Source organism: Lolium rigidum, chromosome 7 (genome assembly GCF_022539505.1).
Source record: "Lolium rigidum isolate FL_2022 chromosome 7, APGP_CSIRO_Lrig_0.1, whole genome shotgun sequence".
Classification (NCBI taxonomy): Eukaryota; Viridiplantae; Streptophyta; class Magnoliopsida; order Poales; family Poaceae; genus Lolium; species Lolium rigidum.
In genome coordinates this window covers 314,835,163-314,853,489 of record NC_061514.1, presented here as the reverse complement: position 1 = coordinate 314,853,489, position 18,327 = coordinate 314,835,163, and the positions used below count along the sequence as shown (strand labels likewise).

The window sequence follows — 18,327 nt, the reverse complement described above, 5'->3', positions numbered from 1 at the left end:
TGTTCTCATCGGCTAACCACTTCCTTTGCAGACTGATGACACCTCTAGTGGGGAAGTCGAGGAGGTACTGATGCCATCCGCCACCCTGGACTTAGCAACTTCTAAAAGTGTAGCTGACAAGGTTGCCGACTTGGCCAAGCCCACAGTACAAACACAAGAGCCGATCACCTCTTCATCGGCTGTTCCTCTGGTCTTAGGAGAGGTATAGTCCTTTCCCTTAGCTCTACCCTTCTCTTTTGCTGTATCCTGACGTTGTTCTTGTTGTTTGTCAGGGTTATGACCTCTCAAGTTTGCTAACGTTCGACCTTGAATCCATCGAACCGGCTACTTTTAAAGCAAGTGAAGAGCCAGGACCTAGCGCTACACATGGCCAACTCCAGCATCTCAAGGCCCTGCTCTCCTCCTCAGTTGAGACATTGGTTGAAGACCTCGAGGAAGTGAAGAGCATTCTTGAAGACATCCAGCCTCATCTCCCGGTGACGTTGCAGGTGGAACTCTGGCCAGTTGTGACTCTGTCTGCCTATAGGTCAAGGGTGAAGTTGGCTCGTCAGAGAATCGACTTACGCCACACCCAGCTCCCGTTGAAAGCCGATATAGCAGACAAATGTCAGCGGCTTAATGAGAAGAAGGCAGCTCTGGACGCTAAAACTGACACCTCTGTCAGCACTGCTGAACTTGAGACCCTGCGAAAGGAGTTGGAAGCCCTTGAAGAGAGGGTCCGGGCAACCAAACAGCTCATCCAAGATAAGGAAGCTCTTATTGCCCACTCCCACGAAGAAGCGAAGGCCTCAAAGCGAGCCGAAAACCGATCCGGCCGAAATACGTGCCCTGAACAATCAGCTGGTGGCAGGCAAGGACGAAGATGATGAGGCCGAAATCGCCGAGGTGGATCGTGTTCGTGCTGACGCCCTCCATGCCCTTGAGACATTCCTTCAGTAGAACCTCCCTGTGTAATCTGAAAACTGCATTATTGAGCTTGTACCTCTAGAGTCGATGGCTGTGCATCGACTTTTTAGTTCTAAAGTCGATGTCAGTGCATCGGCTATACTTGTATCCTGTATATATATATATTTTTACTGGGGCCGATTTCGTGCATCGGCTCCATATTTCCGTCAGTTATCTCATAATAGGTGCCCCCCGAGCCGAATCTTTCAAGTGATTGAAGATATCGGCTCTTGCTGATGAATGTTGGTCATGGCTTATCCCCAAGACCAATGTCGATCTCTTTTGGCTCATCAGTAGACGTAAACCCATACCCTAGCTTTCCGTCGCCTGTTAGATCGATGCTGAACACAGGCAGAGCGTATAGCGAGGATAATTTTGGCCGATTGCTGGAATCGGCCTCCTTGTTGATTGAATTGCTCAATGAAGGCTTACAACTTGTTTGTGCTCCCCTACACGAGGGAGTCTTCCTACCACGACTACGTGACATGCCTGAGGTGAGATCCTTGCTTTTTATTTTTGGGGCCGAGCGCAGGGATCGGCCTTGCCACGTATGTCGATGGATGTTGCTCTTGCTACTCTACCAGGCCGGTGGATAAGACCAGCCTCACCCCGTTTTTTGTCACCTCAATGCGATCACAGCCGTCCAAACTGATTCCAGAGAGCGGCTCTTGGTCTTCCGAGTCCCAAATGTTCATGCCGGCTATTGAGACATCGATTGAGTCGTCTGCATGCACGACTTCCACGTCATCTCCATCCCATTGTATCAGGCATTGGTGCATTGTAGATGGAATGCAGCAGTTGGCGTGAATCCAATCCCTCCCTAGCAGGACAGCGTAGGTGCTCTTGCTGTCGATGATGAAGAACGTTGTTGGGATGGTTTTTCTACCTACGGTTAGATCCACGTTCAGAACGCCTTGCGTCCCTGATGCTTGGCCGTTGAAGTCGTTCAGTGTGACGTTGGTCTTGATTAGATCTGCACTGGAGCGTCCCAGACGCCGTAGCATGGAATATGGCATTATATTGACTGCCGCTCCCGTGTCAACCAACATCTTGCCGACAGGATGACCATTGATATAACCTTTTAGGTACAGGGCCTTCATATGTTTGTAGCCCTTCTCTCGTGGCTTTTCAAAGATGACTGGCCGTGGACCGCAGTCAAACTGTGCTATCGGCACTTCCTCAGTTCCTGGCGGATGGAACTCCGACGGAAGTATGAACACCATGTTTGTGCCCGCCGATGTACTCCCATCGGCTTTTACTTGCTTGGGGCGCCACACTTTCTTTGGTGGACGACTCTCCTCGTCCAAAGTCTGCTGAATTTTCACGGCCAGATCGGGCCGCGCTTTCCTCAACGTGTGCAAATATTGCGCTTCGGCTTGCTCCAAGCTACGTAGCCGCTGAACCCTACGCTTTTGGGAGTGGCTGAGTCCATCAGGGCACCACCTTGGCCGGTGGTACCTATCCTCTTCTTCCTCTTCTGACTCCTCAAAGTCTTCATCTTGAGATGACTCAGCTCATTTGTTCTGTGGTGGGAGAGGCCCTAGACGCTTGAAAACTGAAACTTCTCCAGCGTCCCTCTTCTGCCGTCTACACTCCGGGCAGTTGTCGATCGTGGGCAATCGGCTCATTCCTGAATCCCAACAGTGTTTAAAGAAGGGGCAGCCCAGTGTCTATCCATGTCTTCCTGCTCCCTTGACCTCCCCTTAGCGCGGTGCTCATATCCTTCGTCGTTTCTATCATACCGACGACGTCTTCCATTGTCTACGTCAGACCGATGATGTCTCTCGTCATCTCTATCGTTCTGTCGACGTCGGTCATACTGATACTCATATTTGTTAAGGAGATGCGTGGAGAGTGGTTTTTGATATCGCACGCTTCTCACTTGTTCCTCGGTGAGGTACCGTCTGTCATCATATCGGGGCCGGTCGCGTGGATCGGCCTCCTCCTTTTCCTTGCCGCGGGAGTGACTGCTTTCTTCTTTATCCTTGCCATGGGGGCGTGCAGGCCCTGCCATGTTAACATCGAACGAGAAATTTAGCCGACGCCTCGCGGAGTGATTTGGTTCCACCATGTTGACGCCAGGGAACGGATGTGTGTCCACTTTCATGGCAAACTGCCCAAAGAGCAGTCGACCTTGTTCTATCGCCGTTTGGATCTGCTGACGAAACCCCTTGCAGTCATTGGTGGTATGGGTGAACGAGTGATGCCATTTGCAGTACGGCCTCCCGTTCATCTCTTGTGCCGTAGGGATTTTATAGGCTTCGGGTAACTTCAGCTGTTTTTCCTTAAGCAATAGATCGAATATCTGCTCAGCTTTGCTCAAATCGAAGTCAAACCCTTTTGCAGGCCCTTGTGGTTTTACCCATTTGCAGGACACGGGATTTGCCCCCCGAGCCCATTCAGCCACGGCCATTTCCAGGTCTTCGCGAAACTTCAGCTTCTTCGTCTCGACCGGGCCTACCGGACGCTTGAACCTCATGTCCTGGTACAATTCAGGGTGCCGCTGCTCATACGATGTGAGTTTACGTACCATGTGCGACACCGAACTGTACTGCGCTTGGAAAGCCGGATCCTTGATCGGCGTTGCGAGGCCCAATGCTGCCGGTTCGGCTGCTTCTTTCTCGGATAAACGAACCGAATAACATCGGTTCCTAACGATCCTGAAACGTTGAATGTATTCGGACACTCGTTTCGCCCCGCTTCTGCCGCATTTGTGTTAGATCGGCAATGCCGGCCTCGGTAGCTTCTGAGTGATATTGCACGTGAAACTGCTCCTCCAGTTGCTTCCACGTCCGGACTGAGTTTGGTGGCAATGAGGTGTACCATCCAAAGGCTGATCCCGTGAGAGATTGTGCGAAAAACCTCACTCGTAACGGGTCTGACGCTGAAATCATGCCCAGCTGTGCCAAATATCGGCTCACGTGCTCAATCGAGCTAGACCCTTCTGCTCCATTGAATTTTCAGAATTCAGGGAGCCGATATTTGGGTGGCAGCGGGATCAGATCGTACTCGTCGGGGTACGGCTTGGAATAGCCGATTGTTTTCCTCTTCGGCAAGATGCCGAACTAGTCTCTCAAGATGGTGCTGATTTGTTCCATGATATTAGCAGTAGGGACCGAGTTCTCATGACTCGTTCCGGTGGCATATTTAGCTAGCCATGCCTGTTTGTCAGCGTCTGCTCCAGAAATCCCTGTTGGTGCGATCCGAGTTCGTGCGTGCCAAGGCATTGCAGTCCGGCACGTATGTGCACACGTATCCATGTGGGATCTCTTTAGGCGGCTCGTACAGGAATTGGCAATCGCTAGGATCGCCTCCCACCTTGTAGACGACGTACGCCGGCGAACCCGGTAGCTCTGGCGCTGCAAGCGCGAATGGCAGCGGCGTTCTAATCTGGAGCGGTATCTCTCCCTGGTGAGTCCCCAGGGCAGGTCCTGACGGGGAGTACTGATGCTTCATGATTTCCTGCACCACACGAACCGCAACGCGCTCGAAGGCGTTCACCAAGCTCTCAGAATGGCGGTGTAGAGAATGAGCGACCATGTAATTAATTTCCTAACGTAGAGCTCTGGTGCGTTCCTCTGAAGAGGTAGACAGGTCTACCTCATCAAGAGCGCCTTCGGGGGAGAACACTTTCCACCTGATGCCATGTGAACGGGTCCTCATGAAGGAGCCGATGAGATCGGCTTCCAAGATGGCTTTCATCTCATCGTACTTCTTCTTGTGCTCCTCAGGCAGATCTGCGTACGTGACTGGTTCGCCCACCACCTCATCCGCAGCTTTAGACATGGTTGCTGCAGATGTCGACGTGGTTGCTGTAGAGTGTCCCACCGGGCATGCCAGAATGTGTTGCCTACCAAAACCCACCGGCGAGCAGCGACGGGCAACACCGTAGAGCCGGGAGGCTCCCAGGACTGCTGGTGGATCCTGGTCCCTCGGGCAACGGCCCGCAATGCTCCGGCACACGTCCTGGCGTTTGCGAGGGCGTGCCACCTGACCTATACCTGGTCAGGAAGGTGATGGATTGCTTCGATTAGTTTCCTGCATGGCAAACACGTAAACATTAAATACGAGCCCCGATCGGCTCTTAGGTTGCCCTGTGGATCGGCTCAAAGAGCCGATTGCCCCATGGTTTATGTTGGATTTACAATGACATGGGGATCATGCTTAATCAATATTGAGTTAAACTAATCTACGATAGTCTAGGGTTTTCACCGCATAACCGGAACATCCTACGCGTAGTTGAGCCTAGCAGGTACGTAAGATGACGGAAAACCAGCCCTAAAGAGGCCTAAAAACCAACATGAAGTTGATCCCCGGAACAATCCCTCTAGGGCTAAATAAACCACACCTTACGCGCTACCGGATCGTTCAACCCGTTTATAAGGCCTAATCATGCGGATATCAAACAAATCCTTGAAGAACAATGAACAACTATAACGGATTAGATCTACTAAACAAAGAACAAGCAAGATGCTGCCCTTACACCTAAGATAGGTGTAAGGGCAGCTAGATATCGAGGGGCCGCGTAGCTAAGCAAGCATATCGTGAAAGCATCGACGTCAGCCCCAAAACATCTAAGATAAGGGTGTTGCTCGCCATCAAAAGGCTTCGGCACGAGCAACACCAACAACGAATAAACTGATATCGCCTAGATCGCAAGATGCGATCTAGGTAGCATGTTGCTTACCGGGAGAAACCCTCGAAACAAGGGGTGGCGATGCGCCTAGATTGATTTGTTGTGAACGTGATCGTCCTCCTTTCTCAATAACCCTAGATACATATTTATAGTCCGTAGACTTTCTAACTTGGGAATAAACCCAACTGTGTACGAGCTAAACTCTATCTCTTAATTCTATCCGACACGTAACCTACCATAATTTACAGATACACGGGCAATCTAGCCCAAACTTCTTATACAAGGCCGGTTCAAGAATATTTTTCCGTGCATATTCCCTAAGCCCGTTTAATCACGGCCCATCTCCAGATTTGGTTAAAATCTGATGATAACATATACATAGCAACATGCATATAGGGGTTCCAACTTCTCCAACTTCTGACACATATTTCTTTGAACCGGCGCGACGTAGTACATGACCTAAGGAACACAGCCAGCTCGTAGCCGTCCGATTACGCAACATGCTCCATTTTCGCCTTAAGACATCTGCTCACAAGTCACATCGGTCCAATCTCCGTATTCACGAGATTTTTCACCGACATAATTGTCACAGATCTTGAGCTCCCCGGATATCCGTTTTTAGAAAACTCAAACTTTATTTTTCAAAACTCAAGAAACTCGGAAAAATAGGAGCCAAATAGAGATTTTTTTATCTATTTAGAGTCAACCTTTTTTTGGCTATCCCAAACTGTTACAAATAATTCAACGGAACACTACCGGCGAGAAAAATTCAGAACATTTTGAAACTGATATATGCCATACTTGAGCTATGTTTTTTCAAAAAAATCGACTAACTAGAGACAGGAGCCAGAACATCGCACTAGATTTGTCGCACTATACTCTAATGTGATTCTTGACTGTGCAAAATTAGCTTTGGAATGAGAAACACTATAAGCCGAAAGTCCACCTCATGATCCATTTGAAACATTGTGTCACTTGCAACAAAATGTTCAAATAAGACAATATTTTGCATATGTTACGAACAGGAAAATATTGCACGTGCATGGCTCTTTTAGAGCTACCTGATTATACATTATGAACTTATAGTATGCGCAATATTTATTTTGTGTCTATGCAACATCTGCCAGCATTTACCTTTGAGTGCAAAGGAAGGCATGGAAAACAACACATGCAAGAATGAATGAATAGATGAAGCAAACTTGTTTATCATAGACACTTCTGACTTCTGACACCCGTTGTATAAATGTACAACCAAAACGGATGCAATGAAACAAGCTTAGGCAGCAATATAGATACATCTGATCTGTTAGACATAAGAATGTTTCATTAAATATAGATACATGTATGAAACATACAGCAAAAATTCGTGTCAAATCCAGGGTGGTGGAGTGCACAAGAGGAGGACAAGAGAGGTGAAGCAACCTACCATGATGGCGGAGGAGGTTGGAGAGGGGCAGAGCAGAATGAGTTTGACAACACCAACCAGGTTCTCCTAACATAGGCAGAGGTCTTACATTACACAAAGTTAACCTCGGAAAGCGCCGCCTCTGTGTGCTTTGTGAGAGCTGAGAGGAGGTCGCAAAGTGGACATTTACTAATGAATACACACACCCGTGTCAGTCTCCTGCCTTCCTCCATTGGCATTTGGAGTTGGCATGTACAACAGCTTTTTTTTCAGGGTGAACAACAGCTTTTTTTTTCTCCTGCCTCCCTCTTTCATTTTCCCTTTACCTTTTTTTTAAAGCTGGCATTTACAGCAGCAGCTAAATTTTTTCCTACAGATTTGCAGCCTTGCAGGAGGAAAATGCTGCACCCGTTGGGGTCTAAGAGATCAGATGATCAACTGCAGACAACATCAGAGTAGAACCCTATCGTCCTCCGCTGGCAGTCTTCCACCGAGAGTAGCTCAACATCAAATACTTCGAACTGCTTGGCGCTGAAGAAAGTAGATGGCCCAACCTTCAGCAGGTGAAAGACCAATGTCAGAAACAGTGTATCATCTTTGCTGCTAAGAGTGACTGGGACTGTTCTTACACCAAAGACATGATGTAACGGAGGGAAAATTTGTGTTGCAACCACTATAAGCTAATTCGGTGCGCTCGATGAAATTTATATAGAGATAATTTTGAACTCCTCTATTTTATCCCTCTCATTTATCATTTGCTTTCCATAAGCTATTTGTCCAGATGTGAGCTTCTTCAGATAATATATCCATGAGATATTGCAGTCTCACGGCAAAGATTATCTATATCGCGCCTATGAAAATAACGTGCCCATAAAAATTGCATTTGGATGGACAGGAATAATCTTGTTTTCACACAGTGTACAGTTACTGTAATGCAGGATGTCTACTCTTGTCTACAGACTACAGCCATTGTTGGGCTAATTTTCTTTCTTTTCTGTTTTTTTCTTTTGCTTTATTTTGTATTCCTAAATATTGTTGTACAGTAGTGGTTCCATAAGAAATGAATCGTACTAATACGATCCATGAAATAATGCATGCCCGATGCAACCAGCATTGTTTGCAATCTATCTTAAAACAAGTTGTTGTATCAAATTACTCTTGGCCTCTACCAAATACGTTGTAAGCATCCGGTATTATTCACCAGTTCTATATCTATGTACTTTTAAGTATTGAATATGTCAGGAAAATGCCAGTGATAATTACTGATTTGTGCAATAGCAAGTACAGAAAGAACAAGGTAAAAATACATTAGTAAGTGAAATCCTTCCGCAAGAAATGACAAAAACTTACAGGAGGACCAAGCTCAGGAGGTATAATAAGCCTTCTCTTTCCACCTGGTTTCATGTCCCGAATCCCCTCTTCAAAACCTGCATCAGAAAAGCATGTAATGAGTAATGAGTTGAATTGTTACAGCGTTATGTCCCGAGAAGTTCATCCAAGGGACCAACCATACTCAGGATGGTTTTTCAAGCCCAGTCAAAACCTACTGACATTGAGGCCCAAGAGATAGCTAAGGCGTATAGTTAAATCAGATAGTATGTAACTAGTGAATACTTTCCTGGAACTAATGATTTGTTGCCTAGCCGAATTTTGGCAGGCGAGCCCTGGATGTAGGTGCTATCTATCCTTCGTCCTGATTCGTTGTAGCCCACATAGTGAAATATAACCTGTAATTGGGATGATGGATGTCAGAATCATGCAAGTAGAATAGATTTAGAACATATCTTATTATCTCAAAAAAACTCTACAAATACTTATACACTAACGATAGTTCCCTATATTAGTCACTTATTGTACAAAAAAAAGTGAATTCCTTGTCTAGATATAGACTTTTATTAGTTAAAAATGTAACTTCAACATTATTATCCAAACATCCCTAATCACCATTTAGTGAATAACAGTGGAAGAACCAACTAGTCCATGCTTAACAACAATATGAGAGTATGAGATTGAAAGGTTATGTTAAACATATTTGCACATAGCATATCAGATGTGGAGCACAACAAACAGTTGACTGATATCCCAAGAAAAATGAATGACAGCTCAGACATAATTCAGACAAGAAAAGAAGAAGTGTAACTGGGACGGAAGAACCTGCTGACCATCCTGTGGGCAATCGCCTGTACCAATTTTTACATCTTCATATATCAATCCGGACTCCCGAGTTATGTAGTTCTCAGGTGTCACTACTTTGACCTGAAAACCTGAAATGCATGTAGTCAATACAGTGCAATATTCAGGAGAACAGAGCAGAGCTTATTTCCGGAAGGTTAATTTAACATTCAGGTTCCAGAATTAGAAGATACTTCCTCCATTCCAAAATAAGTGTCACAGATTTGTCTATATTCGTATGTATCAACACACTAAAACGCGTCTAGATGATCTGAAAATTTTACGCACAGCAAGCATCAACCAAAATTTTAAAATGCTGATGATCTGAGAATTTGCATTTGACTTGCAAATAAATAATTGTAGGCACAAAAATAAGGTTATAAATCCATTGATGTTTGTGTAAGCGAAAAATTTGCAAGTTGGTCGCTTGTCTAGTTTGGACTTCCCAAATTCTCTTGAAATCACATGGAACCAAGTATATTCAGTTGCAAACTATATCTAAGAAAACTGCGCCATTAACTACCAGGTATGCTGTACAATGGAAACAAAGATAAACACACAACCTGCATCATCAGAGACCGGTTTCTCACCTTCTCTGATGAAGCTTGGGAAATCATCAGGAGCACGGTTGGCCTCCTGAATCTTCTTGTTCTGTTGAAGCAAGCGCCTTTCGTCGTAAGGGTTCATGCCTTTGGTCTTCCCATGAGCCGAGAACGATACCGACAGCGCCGGTGTAGCTAGCAGCAGAGCAAGAGCTGCACGCCTCCTGATCCTCCCCTCCACCGCACCTTTCTGCTCAGTACTGCATCCCCCTGGCTCGCCACTCAAGACACTGGATGGTTTGCACAGAAAAGGGATTATGTTAAGGCATTATCGGAACCACTGTAACTAGAATATATAGTCTTAAGAATCAGAGTCCGCCCGGAACTAAATGCGCGATGAAATGGGTAGAGCTCCTATTCATGGTATACAAGAGTAGCAGAGCTCGAAGACGCCATTCTGCAGTTCGGAACGATGCTTTATCCTACCAATTAACAAACCGTTTGACTTGACTAAGAAGCTAGGATCTAATTAATGTGCTAATGGTCTGACATTGATGGTTTAATGTAATCAAGGTTGCGCTCAACAACTGCAATTCCTATCGAATTCCTACAGACAGCGGGACTCCTATTGGATCCAAAAAAACAGAGATGTTGAGTTTTTTTTCTAAGAGTTCAGCATAACACATAGTTGTTGATTACCATACTAATCCCCTCTTGCCGTCGCGCTTCGCAGCTGTCCTGGACGGAGCGACCAATCCTGCAAGAAGCGCGAGAAAATGAGGAAATGAGCAAGAACCAGAGCCGTACAGGGAGGGGGAGGCGAGGCCTCACGGTTGCAAGAGGATAGGATGGAGCGGGAGGAGGACACCAGCTCCATCTCCTTCTCCTTCTCCTCCAGTAGCGGCGCCGGCTCCCCCGCACTTCTCAGGACTCAGGTGAAGAGAAAGAAGCAGACGGGATAAGCAAAGCCAGGGGAACCGATGGGGGTTCTGCGTGCGTGAGCCCGGTGCACGAGCCGATGTGGACCGAGCCCAGCCACAGCCTGGGGTCGTCGTAGACGAGGGGAACGAATGGGCCCACGTGTCAGCGGCGAGATGGGTACCCGCCCCTGTCCCTGTGGCTGGACCCCGCGCGGCGTGTCCGTAGCCATAACCATTCCCTCGATCCTCTCCACGCCCTCGCACCGCACCGGCACCGCTCTCTCCCCCGGCGGCTCCGAAGCGCGAGCAGAAGCGCGAAGCCATGTCGCGGTGGCGCGCCGTCGCATCCCGCCTCTCCGCCGCGGCGGACTCCCACCTCCTCCCCAGGGCCTTCTCTAAGGGGCCCTCGCCTCTTCCTCAGCCGCTGTCGAGGAACTTCGCCAAGGCCGCCGCCGCCGCCACCGCCACGTCGCACAGCCCTAGCGCCGCCCCCTTTGCCGCTGCCGTGGGGCCGAGGCCCGAGGTACGGACAGCCGCTCTCGCATCCCAGCGACGACATTTTCGCCGCCTAATGTTGGGCTCATAGTGTGATCTGGCGGATTTGGTTGGGGTTTAGAACATGGCATGTGTCCAGGGCGAATCGATGTTGCAAGTACCTATTAGGGTTTCTAGATGTGAGTGGCTGGGTCGTGGCATTCCTGCATCTCCACCTAGGTTGCAGTTGGATCAGCTATCCAATTTGTGTAATTGTTCTGGGGTGTTCCTCTGCCAAGGGTTAGCAGGGAGTAGCTTGGTTTACTTAAGTTATCCTTGTGTGTGCTGCTCTGAGACTTCAGGGGCGAGCTAACACCACGGATCAAGCGCTGCTTATTATAGAGCTTTTCTCATTCCTGTAATGCTCTGTACAACAACGAAAAAGATAGAGGGGCCTCGCGTGCAAAGTTAACCTGCATTGTCGGGGGCTCATTAGTGCGGTCCAAGTTAGAGTTCCAACATTGAAAATGTTCACGAGGTTGATATGTGCTTTCCATCTTTCTGCATTATTCTCGGCTTTCTCATATGTTGTTTATTTCCTATTTTGGTTCGTGGATGGCTGCAATCTAGGTAGCAACACTAGATTGATTACAAGAAATTGGCACAAACAAGTGTTATGTTTGTTGAAGCTTTTGATCTGTAATGACACCCATTTCATGAGTATGCATACTTAGAAATGGAAGTATTTTATGGCATCATCAAACAAGTTTGCCGCTTACTTTTACACACTCAAAACATTTACTTACTTATATTCATAGCTACTTACTGTATACCTGCATATCCCACCTACTGCAAAGGTACATGGGCTTAATTAATAATTAGATATATTTGTAACTCATATACGTCATTTGTTAAGGAAGAATTCTTTGGTTTCTAGGTCAGAGTGAATTCCTTGTTCCTGTCCAAGCCTTGTTCACTGGCGCTGCCTGCTGACTCCCCTCTTAGAGCCGAAGATCCACACTATGAGGGCATCAAGCGCTTCATGCTCACGCTGCTGCTCTTCTACAGTAAGCAAAGCAAGTCCATCAGAGGAGCAAATGCTGTTTATCACCGCATCACTTCTCATGTCGACAGGCCTGATATCTATGAAGGTATACCTTTGTGATTGTTGGTGAACTTGCTTCCTTTTCACTTATGTCCAACATTTCATTGATCATTTTATATTTGGTGTTTTTTTTTGTCTGGTTGTTTCTGTTTTCGATTAGGACTAGATCTGCATACTCCATTACTTACTCAGAGAAGATACTGCTAGTTATTATTCATGCCTTTCTGCGTGATTGGTATTGACATTGATTTAGCAATAGAACTTAAATTCTGATATTTGAAATGCTCAGAGAGGATGCTTTACAAGTTCTTGGGTTTTGTAAAGCTGAAGGAGATAAACGTCTGGGCTTGTACAGCTTTAGTTCTGGTACATAGAGGAGCACTAACTTCAGTGAATTCGTAGCTTGATTTGGAAGTCAAAAGATTAATGAACATTTTGCTGTTCAGAAATAAAATAATGTTCTGATCATACAAGTTCTCTATTGCTGATTACTAGAGCATTAGTGTCCACCTACATCCATGGTTCAAAAAAGCGTTCCTGAGCGTACGCTTAAGCCTAGATTAGAGCTAAGCGGAGCCCTTCTGCTCAACTTTCGGCCTGAGCGAGAGGAAAAGCGAGGATGAGCTGTGGAGGCGGGCTCTCACGCAGTGTCGAGGCAGAAGCAAGAGGGTTAGGGTTAGGAATTCGGTACTCATCCCAATTCCACTCCCGTGTCAAGGCAGAAGCAAGAAGCGACACCACTGGAGCTCCTCCGCGCCGCTGGTCAAGCTCCTCTTTCGCGCCGCCCTCTAGATCTTCCTCAAGGACTCCTAGACAGGGTCCCCTTCCTCCAGCAGCTCGTTCCCCTCGTCCCCTTCCCGTCCAGATCGAGGGGATCAAAGTGAGAGAGGCGGGCGTGCGTGAGTGGCGGCTACGACCTGGGATCTGGGAGGCTGGGAAGCACGAGGGGATCGATTTTTTGCAGTGCGTGAGGTTATTGGGCCTTTTGGAGGGGGTCATGTGTTTGGCTACGACCTGAGAAGCAAGAGGCATCGTGTTGGGCCTTTTGTTGGACCAGAAATAACACAGAACTACGTGAGGTTATTCAATATTTCCTATTTTAGGCTTACATATGTCTGTTTTGCCATGCACGCTTAAGCGGTGCTTAAGCTCGCTTAAGCAGTAGTTCCTCTAGGCAGAGCCTCACAGCTCGCTTAGCGCTCTTTTGAACCTTGCCTACATCATGTTTCCAGAAATTGCATGATTGCTTCACCGAATCACTTTATCTTATAATCTTGTTTATATAGGTACGTTGCATTTTGCCATTTTTGTATGTTCAGGGAAGGTGAATACCTTAGCATCTGAGACTCTGAACACATTAAAGTTCAATTAATATGTGATGTTATTGCTAAGGTGTTACGTCAACAAACACTTACCAGCTATCACTGTGAAAACCATTTTGTTAACTGCTTTGTGAATACTTTGTAGCCTCTTATTGTTAATCAAATTGGGTTGTCATAGCATGTCCGTTGCATCGAATAGAAGTTAACCATGTCGTTTCATTTTTTATGCTTATATTTATGTAGACATCAATTTCTTGTGTCTCTCTTTTGCAGTGTTTCAGTTGGAGAAAACATTTAAAACAACCTTTTCATTGCTTGTTCTCCATATGTGGCTCGTTCTACGTCGCTTGAAGGAAGAAGGGAAGGATGGTGTTAAATTTGGACAGTACATCTATGAAACTTACAACCATGATGTAGAGCTCAGAGTTTCTAAAGCTGGGGTATGTTGTCCAGAATTTTAAAGAGTAATATACGTCCCAGGTTAAATTATCAATGCATTTCCTGTTTTCTTGACTATTAAATCTGACAGTTTTAGTCCTTAGTGATTGCCCTAATGAACTACTATTGATTAGCAACATCGCATACATGTGAGGCCAGGCATCTTTATAATATTATTATCTACCAGAAATGTGATACATATGTGACTACAAATTAGTATACACACTGATATGTCTTCATTTGGCTATGGAATCCACTTTAGTAAGAGGCTAACAAATGAACCAAACTAGTGTGTATCAGCAGTGCACCACCCTTAGATGCAGTACCATCAAACTATGTGACCACGCCACCACACTTGAGTCAAGCGGGAAAACTGTTGTCTGTCCAGGGTTAGAATTGTCTCAAGAAGCATCACCTAGATCACTAGATGTAGGTGGCTTCTTAATATCATAGTTTCCATTACAATGAATTAGCAAAAGTTTGGATATTTTATGATGTGGTGATGCTCTTCCTTTTATTTCTACTAGTTTGTATTTGTACTGTATTTTGCATTGGCTGTATCTGTACTGTCATTTTTATGGTTGCTTGTTTGCGGCACGGGGAAATGGAATCACCATATTATACATACCAGACTAAAAGACTAACTTGATGCAGCTTATTAACCCATTTTGATTAGTAAAAAGACCATGTTTTTCTTGTGAGAAAAAAGCTGGTATTATGTCTGCAATTCTGAAAAGACATTGCTGTCATTTTTTGTCATTAGATTAACAAATGCAAATAATCTGTTAATGCCTGGAATCCATAGTGTTTGGGCATCTTTTCACTTCTTCTTGCATGGTCTGGATACATACTTCTCTTTGTGCATGCTATCTCTGGTGAAAAAAGTGTGACATACTAGTGCCTCTACAGGTTAACTTGCTATTGACAAAATGGATGAAAGAGCTAGAGAAAATATTCTATGGGAACATTGTGAAATATGATACTGCAATGAGCCAAGAAGCAAGCCAGGATGATCTTGTAGATATCATCTGGAGGTAATTACTTAGTTATATTCTCTAAATCTATAGGTGATTGTGGCATAAAGATGAAAATGGGTCCCAAGGTCTAATGATTCAACATCTTATCGGACTTTTCCTTTTGATTTTATATCCGACACATAACCGGTAACATGGTCTTCCCCAGTAATAATAGGAATACGAATAATAGCATAATACACGTTAAGTAAGTTAAATCAAGAGATTTAATTATCTAAGCTGATGTTTGTTCAATCTGTTAATTGCACCTATCGGCCAGACGATAAAACATGTGTAGCTTACCGGTCATTCAATATCCTTGATAAGACAGTACAATATTGTTGAAATTAAAGACTTCTCTGGCAAAATAAAATGGTTTATCAAGGAAAGCAATAATTTCACTAGAAGTGTAGATTAACTATAGAACCTAATTCTGCTTTTGTTGTAATCTCAACTGGATATTTTTTACATGTAGATGACAGCTTTGCATATTACTGGCAAACAATAAAATCATATAGTTTTACCAAGTGTTTGCGCAGTTGTGCATAAATAATTGATTCATCTTGGGTGAACGTTGATTCAGGGCAGATCTTATCAGCTTTCTGTTTGATGCCTTATGTCTAGGCCTCTAGGAATTGGTTGGTGTGTCATGTTTTTCCTGTTTTATTATGTCATCTTTCTTATTAAATTGCTGAGAGATGTCATGAATTAACTTAATGAACACCATAGTTATATGATTGTACTCCCTCCATCTAAAAATAGGTGTCTCAACTTTATCTAGATACGGATGTATCTCTAACTAAAATGCATCTAGATACACCCGTATCTTGACAAAAGTGAGACACCTATTTTTAGACGGAGGGAATACTTTAGCAACCTGTCAATTCTTAATCAAAGTTAGGATGCGTGGTTTGACTAGTTAAATATGGGGCACTGGCACCAAAATAATCTGCTCTTTTTAAAAAGTTGTTCTGAGGATGAATGCTGGAATGGTGAATTCTGTGCTGAATTGGATCAGTGGAAGCAGAGTATTTTTGTCATACCCCTTCTAACTGCCTCACCTTGCAGTTTTTACCCATGCGGAATTCCTTGTGCACTTTACTTACTTCTGTGCCAATCCATTGAAAGATACACAACTAGTAACTTCGACAGCTAGGTTGTCCGAACTTAGTTATCCACTTTGGCATATGACGATCTTGGTAGAATCAGCTGGAAGATGAGCATTGGTGCTTTTATTTTTTGGTCCAGACATGGCATATATCAATAGACTTCGGTTGTAAACATCATGCTGTATCATTTAACTATACGACAGACTACTCTAGATCTCTTTTGGCAGTTTTATCATTTGGAGGTATGTTGGATTGTACTCTAAGGAACATGCACACAGATATTGCAATAAATGTTATGAGTACTTCTGATTTTGCCGTAACTTATCGTTACTGCACCATAGTAATTATGTGATGTAGTCGCTTAAATTATGGTGTTGTATTTCTTTCAGAATCAAACACCATGCCATTATGTGTGATAGTTACTTGTGTTGAATTCTTAGGAATGTGTACGCTGACGAAGCTTCACAGCCAATGGATGCAGCTGCTATTCCTGCTGTCCAGGCAAGTCCCTTTTCTGATGTAGACAACTTTAGAAAGTAGCTGATGACCTATCGTATTTCACAAAACCTAAGACTTACCTGTTCTTTTGAATCTCAGGCATTGGCAAGATATACTCGAAGGGAGGCAACTTGTCTATCATTGACAGGTCAGTGTTGACTAATTCTATCCTTTCTCCCTCCCTCTCCCATGCACGCCCACACACACACACATCCTTACAAAAAACCACACACCCGTGTGCACACACAAACTAACATCCTTTTCTTGTATATTAATTGAAAAATCTCTTGAATATTTAATCTCACCAAGTTCTTCTATTCCTGAACTTTTGAACAACAGATAAAGAAGCTATGTTCACTGGCAACTTCAAATTTTCAAATGTGTTGCCAAATGTTCCCAGCCCAACGAAGCATAGGCGGTGAGTGTTGCCATGGTAGATCGGTATTCCATATGAAGGTTGGTATACATGGACCAAGAAAGACTGAAAGACCCATCAGGAATTCTGGATTACAAATAATAGGAGTTTTTCAGTACTTATTTATTGCTGATTTTTTGTGCCATTTCAACATATACACCTCGCATTAGCTAGGAACTTTCTCCATGTTTATCCTGTGCAAGCAATACATTTGATTGGCTGCCCTCTCGGAATGGAGCACATGGTGGAAATATTTTCCTTTTTGAATGCTTGTAGTAGTATTCTCCTATATATTTTGGTGGCTGATTTGGGCTTGAGCCTCATTCACATAGGTGATTGAACAGTATCCGTACCAATGAACCGTCTACATCTCTCATCATGGATGATTTGGAAAAACCGATTGTACACACAGCTTCTTGGAATCTATCATCTGAGTGCTGCCAAAATTTCATTTTCTGTTTGATGCCTTAACCTTTAACTGCTGTGGACGAGAGGTGGCATTTATATTCGGAAAAACATGAGAGGATGAGGAGCAACACTCTCTTGGACTTACATGGTCCTTTTGTATCTTCTCTTTTGCTAGTTGTCGTGTTTGTGGTTGGAGAAACCTGGGTGGGGCACGGGACCATTTGAAGTGGTCTTTCCTGGCCGACACGGCAGCATCGACCTGGGCCAGATCTACTGTAACTCGACGTAGCATGTGAATGCTATCTCCATCACTAATATGTGCTCGTTTTGGAAGATTGTAATTTCCCTGGCGTTTCCGTTATAAGTCAATGGCCCAACCGCGTAGTCGGTGATTAGCCGTATCAAGTCTAGACTAGTCGCTGCTCGCGACGCAAATGTCTACATGCACCGGCGTCTCGTGCTCACTAATTCCTAGTCGAAGGAGCTAGGTGTGGGTTGAAGAGGGCGACGGCAGCAGAGGAGGGGAACTGAGAAGAAGGTGCAGCTGATAGCGACTGCAGGATTATTATGCTAGTAATAGTAGTAGCAGCAGCATCTATCTGTAGCAGACGAGTCCTTAATAGTCCTAGCACCTATCCACTGACAAGGCAACTAGTCATCAAGTTGGGATCCCAATCCCTAACTTCAATAGTTTGTCTTGTATATATATAAAATAAAGCCTGCTTAGATCTACCAGGTGAAAACGGTACCACATAATTGTTACTACTAGAAAACATGCTTTCATAGCATCATTATTATCATGAAGTCGTTTATGTGAATACCAAAGGTGAAAGTCAAAGTTGCATGGTGTAACCCGTGTTCATATCTAAAGCATCGTCCTATGTGACCTTAGAGAGTAATTCCCTATGTTTTGTGACTGAGATCA

General features: G+C 44.8%; 2 protein-coding genes across 2 annotated transcripts; one reads left to right on the top strand and one right to left on the bottom strand.

Moving 5' to 3' along the window:
- Window positions 1-6,842: 6,842 nt before the first annotated feature.
- LOC124675765 (peptidyl-prolyl cis-trans isomerase FKBP20-2, chloroplastic-like) lies at window positions 6,843-10,665 on the bottom strand. Its single transcript, XM_047211839.1, has 7 exons — window positions 10,532-10,665; window positions 10,400-10,457; window positions 9,749-9,990; window positions 9,141-9,250; window positions 8,605-8,713; window positions 8,337-8,413; window positions 6,843-7,540 (listed from the first exon to the last, which is right to left on the bottom strand). The coding sequence occupies exons 1-7, from the start codon at window positions 10,575-10,577 to the stop codon at window positions 7,421-7,423; spliced, it is 762 nt and encodes a 253-aa protein (XP_047067795.1). The 5' UTR covers window positions 10,578-10,665; the 3' UTR covers window positions 6,843-7,420.
- A 277-nt stretch (window positions 10,666-10,942) lies between these two features.
- Window positions 10,943-17,450, top strand: LOC124675010 (ubiquinol-cytochrome-c reductase complex assembly factor 1-like). Its single transcript, XM_047211072.1, has 7 exons — window positions 10,943-11,143; window positions 12,032-12,245; window positions 13,795-13,961; window positions 14,869-14,993; window positions 16,522-16,582; window positions 16,679-16,727; window positions 16,919-17,450. The coding sequence occupies exons 1-7, from the start codon at window positions 10,943-10,945 to the stop codon at window positions 16,999-17,001; spliced, it is 900 nt and encodes a 299-aa protein (XP_047067028.1). The 3' UTR covers window positions 17,002-17,450.
- Window positions 17,451-18,327: the final 877 nt, after the last annotated feature.